This window comes from Etheostoma spectabile, chromosome 24 (genome assembly GCF_008692095.1).
Source record: "Etheostoma spectabile isolate EspeVRDwgs_2016 chromosome 24, UIUC_Espe_1.0, whole genome shotgun sequence".
In the NCBI taxonomy this organism is placed as follows: Eukaryota; Metazoa; Chordata; class Actinopteri; order Perciformes; family Percidae; genus Etheostoma; species Etheostoma spectabile.
The window spans coordinates 8,111,498-8,118,708 of record NC_045756.1 but is presented as its reverse complement, the minus strand read 5'-3'; the positions used below and the strand labels follow the sequence as shown (position 1 = coordinate 8,118,708).

The 7,211-nt window shown below is 37.0% G+C and overlaps 1 protein-coding gene across 3 annotated transcripts in view; it reads left to right on the top strand.

The window, feature by feature from the left end:
* LOC116674014 (kinesin heavy chain) overlaps window positions 1–7,211 on the top strand; it is a 33,612-nt gene that overhangs the window by 3,291 nt on the left and 23,110 nt on the right. For all 3 annotated transcript variants that reach the window (XM_032506492.1, XM_032506493.1, XM_032506494.1), the window contains exons 2-8: window positions 1,344–1,431; window positions 2,301–2,374; window positions 3,850–3,954; window positions 5,542–5,590; window positions 5,706–5,761; window positions 6,512–6,599; window positions 6,976–7,100. In XM_032506492.1, coding sequence (XP_032362383.1) covers window positions 1,344–1,431; window positions 2,301–2,374; window positions 3,850–3,954; window positions 5,542–5,590; window positions 5,706–5,761; window positions 6,512–6,599; window positions 6,976–7,100 — 585 coding nt within the window. The remainder of the gene's footprint in view (window positions 1–1,343; window positions 1,432–2,300; window positions 2,375–3,849; window positions 3,955–5,541; window positions 5,591–5,705; window positions 5,762–6,511; window positions 6,600–6,975; window positions 7,101–7,211) is intronic.

The window sequence follows — 7,211 nt, the reverse complement described above, 5'->3', positions numbered from 1 at the left end:
TGTAAAATTCTTTCAACAGCTGGACAACAGGTCCGTTCCGTTCCGTGGTCGTGTGTTGTGCTGTTGTTTACCTTTGTAATTTCTGGATTTTCCTATGGTCTTTGTGGTAAACGTCACAACGCTTTGAACTGTGGGTAATTCCTTTGGTGAAGTCTGCATCGATGCAGACTAACGGAACGGGCTCGGTAAGTGTGTACTCAGTCCGGTTTGTGAGTCTGGACTTTGGGATTAGGCCACTGTGTCACTGTTCCCCCCCACTGTGCCCCCCCACCCCCCTTTCAACGAGTTTATTCATATTTTCTGATCATGTCAGTGTCAGGTGTGTGATAATGCTGCACTCATAGAACTGCCGGGTTCAAAATAGCCCAACTTGGGTTATTTTCAACCCAGCAGTTCTAAGAGTGCATCATTTTTTATTTAACCCAGCAGGGTTGGGTTAAAGCTTTAACCCTGCTTGTTGGATTATATTTTCTACCCAAAAAATGGGTAAAAATCACTTTGTTGGGTTAAAACTACCTGAAATCTGGTTAAAAAACACTACCCACATTCTAGGTAATCTGTGATGAACTAACTTATTTTACTTATTTCTTTAAGAGACTTATTTTACTTAGTTATGAAATAATCAAGCACATACACATGTCCCAGGCATTTGTTTTGTTATAGCTACAAGCAAAATATATCAATTTAGACAAGTAAAATTTAACATTACAATTTATTTCAAAGGTATATGTATCAAGTTGTATAAAAGTTTACAAAACTTAATTTTACACTTCACATTTTTGTGTGTCCAAATAATCATTTATTACATGACAAAGAAATACATGAATAAGTAGCTGAAGTTGGTAATTAAAAACGGAAATTATGTGTAGGCTTCAGTTAAAATAGAGAAGATTTGAAAAGAAACTTTTTTTTTTTTTTTAACGTTGTAAAAAGTGTCACAAAGGTTGTAGACTATATGCCCATACCAACCTGGTGATAAACCCAGAACTAGCACTTAGACTGAGCTACCAATTATCTTCACTACAAGGTCAAAAAAAAAAAGTTGGGAAAAAACAGAAAAAAATGTCAAAAAAAAGTGACAAAACATTTGGAAACGAAATAAATTTAAAATGTGGGAAACAGCTCTTAAACATCTTTTGTAAGATCTTATTAACAACTCAGAACTTGAATCTTTTCACTTGTTTTCTTGTGTGGTCTTATGAAAATAAATCCTGACGATAAAAATGCACGTTTTTTTTTGCCACATAAGATCTAAAACGATTGAAGATAATTGAAGATAAAATGTCTTGCCAAACCTGTTTTGTCCGCTGTCATTAATGCGTCTTGTGTCGGTTCTGAAACAGAGTAAACCCTACGTGTTTGACCGCGTGCTGCCCCCCAACACGTCCCAGGAACAGGTGTACGACCAGTGTGCCAAACAGATAGTTAAAGGTAAGATGAAACTCTATGTTCTTATACAGAAAGCTTTATTTATCCCCAAAGGGCAATTTAGTTTCTACAGTCCCCCCGAAACATATACACACATTCAAACTGCTAGTCATCAGTGACTGAGGGTGCAGAAGAAAAAGGCACGTGGGAAAGTGTGGGATCCAAAAGGATACAGCAAGAAAGATATTTGAAATAAGAACTGAATAAAGACGACAAAGAGAGACAAGATAAAATTATAAATGAAATTGATAAAAAACAGTGCATTGCACATTCATACCAAATTTCAATGGACCAGTTTTAAACACGTAACCAATATGTGGTTTGTGCGAAATACATTTGAGATGTTTATTCTGCATTCAGCAACTTAATTGCAGAGGGAATGAACGATTTGGAGAAACGATCCGTCTTTGGCGTAAACAGCATTACTAATCTTGGAACCTATTGTTTGTCGAGTTCACAGAATTAATCAGCAATATTTCTGCAGTAACGGAATTTTTGCTATTTGGTTTGTAGCTCCAGTCAGAGAGACTCAGGGGAAATGACACAAGTTAGACTGTAGGCTGTATTGGAGGCTTTCCAATACTGGTATCAGAACATATTTACTTTTGAGAAACCATTCGGGGCTGGAGCCCCAGAAGCCTCCCCCCTCACTTTAACCCTGTTATTGTGACATTATGGGAAAGACATGTAATCCGCTTTAATACTTAAGAGGAAGATAATTCAAAGTATTAGTACTAAAAGCAGCATCATCATGAAGCAAGTAGTCACAGTGATAATTGCAGCATTATTAGGTGTATTACGCTTTATTCATACACATGATTTTAATATTGTTGTAAATATGGAGAAGTGTTTTTCATGCCTGTGCGTTCCAGATGTGCTGGGCGGCTACAACGGGACCATCTTCGCTTACGGACAGACGTCCTCCGGAAAGACACACACCATGGAGGTGAGAGACCCATTCAGCCCAGTGTACCTCAAACTGTTTTAATAAAAATACATTTACAACCTGGAATTACTGCCTCAGTAGTAGAGCTCAACAGCGTGGTTCCGGAAGTAAAAAGCACATTCATTTTCTCTGGTAGGATTTTTATTAATGCTATAGCTAAAGATTATTTTTGGAATTTAGTATTCTAGCAATTATTTCATTGATTAATCATGTAATCGGAAAAAAATGTATTTTGCATTACTAAATATATACAATATTTTTATACAATAAAACTAAGCTCAATTAGTGCATGCATTTAAGTGTCACCTGAAATTGCAGAAACAAATAAACAACAATTAGAGATGTACCGATACCAGTATCGGTATCACCTCCGATACTGCCTAAAACTCTGTTTAGTACTGGAGTATATGCACCGATCCGATACCACGTAATAACGCCCTAATGAAACTCTATGTTAAAGTAGTTTATTTGTTCTTTTTCCACTATAACTGACGGTCAAACTAGATAATTAAAGAAAAGTTCTACGGCGTTCATTGTCTGTGTTTGTTTCACAAAAAGTTTAACCTGAGCCAGACTGACAACAAATCACATTACATCATATCACATCCATACAGGGACAGTAGTTACAGTTGTTAAAACATAATAAAATCTACGACACGCTAGTATCAGATCAGTACTCGACCGATACGCAAGTTCAAGTATCGGAATCAGTATCGGGAAGCAAAGAATGGTATCGGACCATCTCTACTGACAATAAGGGGGTGGACGTCAACAGTACCGTTACCTAAATCTTCAAATTATCTATCTTCAAATTCAGTGTCCATAACGCTATTTTCCAATCTACTGTTGCTGTCATATTTCATGGGACCCGCGTGAGTGCAGTTTTCATGTTGTGGCTTTCTTCGCTGTTTGTCACTCTGCCTGAGAAGAAAAGGCTGTACTCGCACTGTTGTTTATTGAGTTGCCATGACTTTGCGAGTGATGACGTCCTGTCACTGTTCCCGTTGCTCACCCTCAAAGGGGAGAGAGAGCGGATGACTGTCAGATTGAGTTCAGTAGCTCAGATGCAGAGTCATGTAATTATGATTTTTAAACCAAAACGTACCAATGTAAATGTAGTCTGAGGCTGTCCTGTTGCTGTCCTGTGGCTGTCTATCAAGTCCCCTCTCCACTTGTTTTTAATTTACTTTTACGGCTTTTTATTCTATTGTTGATTTGACTCTTTCTCTCCTAACTTCCTGTTTTTCTTGATGTTGGTTTTATCATGTCAGTTGTTTTTTATTATTGACAGCCAGTGGTAGAATGTAAGTGCATTTTCTAGTAATACTTAAGTCCAAATGTTGAGGTACTTTACTTTAGTCTTTTCTTTTCATGCCACTGAAATATTGTACTTTTTACCCCACTACATTATTCTGAAAACACTAAAACAACAACAACAAAAGCTTTAAAACATTCTTATCCATTGCTGTGTTCAGGGCAAACTGCACGACCCCCAGCTGATGGGAATCATCCCTCGCATCGCTCAAGACATCTTTGACCACATCTACTCCATGGACGAGAACCTCGAGTTTCATATCAAGGTAAAAAAAGAACAGATAAAATGACAAAAATCTTATTAGAAATAATGGACAAAAACGTAAAGAAGTGACCAAAACCTAACACAACACAAGGGAAAATCATTTACCAGTTTCTTAGAGTGGATTATCAAAAACATCAACTCTGTAATATTGTAGTTTTTGAGAATATTTGCTTTCAACATTCAAGTATCAAAAACTGAGAAGGACACGGTGTTGGATGCTGTCCTCCTTGCCTAACAAATCCATTTCTTTCTCCCGCTGACCTTGTCTTTCTGCTTGAGCAGCACTGGTTTAAGCCTGAAAATATTGTAAACAAATTAATAACATAACTAATTACACTGGTCGGACTGTTCAGCTTTGTTTCAGACTGAAACCCCCGGTTCAGGTTGGTCCTCATCCTCAACACGGCCTGTTTCCAGACGTGAAAAATACTTTCCAATACTCATCTGGATTGAACATTATTTGTAATGAGTTTATTTGATACACAGCTGCTACATATAGTGTTTTACCTCAACAATCCAACTGCATTTTCCACAAACTTGCGACTAGTTAACTTTCTAAAGCATGCACAATTGCTTGTTTGCTAAGAGTCGGGTCGGGACTCAAACATAAACTCACTGACAACATTGGATTCAGAGTGATTGTGTAAATGTGTTCACGAGATACCAACCTTTTGTGAACTTGTGAATTTTGCCAGCCGTCTTCTCTCGTTTTCATGGAGACAGACGCTGTGTGCATGGGGGGGGGGGCTGTGTGTGTGTGAGTGAAAGAGAAGTGGTGCCAGAGAGACAGAGGAGAGAAGGGAAAAAAGGTGTTTGTGTGGCACACCGCTATAAATTAGCATGTGTGGGAAACACTGACTGTTATATACATGTGTGTATATATGTATATATATATATATATATAAATGTGTGTGTGTGTGTGTGTTTATGTATGTATGTATGTATGTGTATATATGTATGTGTGTGTGTGTATATATATATATATATATATATATATATATATATATATATATATATATATAAGAAGAGGGAAGGGGAGTAAAGTAAAAAGAAAAAAAAAGATTTTTTTATATTTTCAATAAGAGCACGGATCACATTTTGGAATGTGGAAACATTCTATAGGCACACAAAGTGCCTCCGTCTGCATGTACTGTACATGCACATGTTTGTACATGTTTGTCACTCCTTAGTGTTATTCTTCTCTTTTCCGTTAGTTATTACCCAACACTACCTATTAATTCCATTTAAATTTATTCTGATCTTTTTTCACAACAAACACAATAAAACTCATCCCTTCAAACTCTGTTACAACACTACCGTTTATTCAATGTGTCTCACAATTTACTGAGCAATTAGAAAATGTGTTTAAAAAAAAAATGTAATAAGGTTTTGAATTTGGACCTTGGTCTGGACTTTGAGAAGCGCTGATCTAAGATTTACTTTTTTGGTGTTTAGCTGATTCTCTTTTTAACATTGATTTTTTTATGCTTAAATACCTTACTTACCTACATTAGAGGAAACCAATACTAGTGCAGTTATTCAGGTATTCGATGAGTACACATTAAAAGTTTGGAGTTTCCCTTGGCAGGTTTCCTATTTTGAAATCTACTTGGACAAGATCCGAGACCTCCTGGATGGTAAGTAAGACTATTTATCTCAAATGTATATGTAACATTGAAGGTGTATTAAGTAAGTAAGTCAATTTTTTAAAGAATCAGCATGTGACTTTGGTGATCTTTGATCTGTTTGAAGTGTCGAAGACGAATCTTGCTGTGCATGAAGACAAAAACAGAGTGCCCTATGTCAAGGTTTGTAAACTGTAAGACCATTTGACATAATTTCACATGATCTTTTTATTGTTTTTGTGATTAACAACTTTTTTTTTTAAAACAAAATACAAAACAACCAACTCTCAACATGCACATACTTCTGTCATCACCACCCAGCCAGACAAAAATCAAGAGAAGATGACACAGTAACTACAATATTCCAGACCATTCAACTAAATATCAACAAAATAGTCCACAATCCAGATAAAAACATATGTATAAATAACAACACAATAAGCCAATCATACAGGTCTCTCCCCAGCACAAAGCTTCTTAGCTTATTCTTCTAAATTGAGGTACTACAGGTATTTTCTAGTATAGACATCCAATGTTGCAAACGTTTACTGTATGTGACATCTTTTCAAACACCGCCACCCTAGCCATCTCACAAGCCCACTCCTGGATTGACAGCATCCCTTCATTCTTCCATCCCTTTAAAGCTTTAGCGTGTAACTTTTTTTTTCAATTTTTTTCTAGAGAACAAAATGTATTGTAGTATGTGAACATTCATCTGCCTTCTCTAAGCTATGTGAAAGTGTGATTGTTGGTGTTGTTGAGTGGGGAAATGGGCTGAGTGGGACTTGAACATTATCACTGGACTTTTCCACGTTGTTTTATTGCCCTTGTCACTTTTTAATTCTGTTCAACGCTGTACAAAAGAATATTGAAGACATTTTGGATTAAATACCTAAATTCATGGCGTTGATGCACTTTTTCTTCCTCTGTCAGGGTTGTACTGAGCGTTTTGTGTCCAGTCCGGAGGAGGTGATGGACGTCATCGATGAGGGCAAAAACAATCGGCACGTGGCAGTGACGAGTATGTAAATTTGTGTATTTTGATATCTTCCTCACAATTTTTTAACTTATCTTTTATTTAATGTAGTTTTTTTAGCATTGCCAAGTAGGTGAAGTATCAAGATGGATGGATAAATGGATGGATGGATAGATTTTTATTGTCATTGCCCAGTTTTGATTACCTCTGTAAATTGTACCTATGGCTCCAACATACAGTACTTTTCACTGTATCAAACACGAAAAAGTGAGATTCAGCCTAAAAAATTAAGTATTTTTTTTGCCTCAGAATAACCTAAAACAACTGCAAATAATGGCTCCAACATACAGTACTTTCCACCACTGAGCTACACATTTATAAGAACCAGAACTTTCTGTAAACCAACTATAACTATTTCTAGACATGAATGAGCACAGCTCTCGCAGCCACAGCATCTTCCTCATCAACATCAAGCAGGAAAACATGGAGACGGAGAAGAAGCTGTCGGGGAAGCTCTACCTGGTCGACCTGGCGGGCAGCGAGAAGGTTCGTTCTGAGTGAGATCAGAAACGTAGAATTGATGCAAAGTTGACGTGAGATCTAATCAGTGTGTGTGTGTGTGTGTGTGTGTGTGTGTGTGTGTGTGTGTGTGTGTGT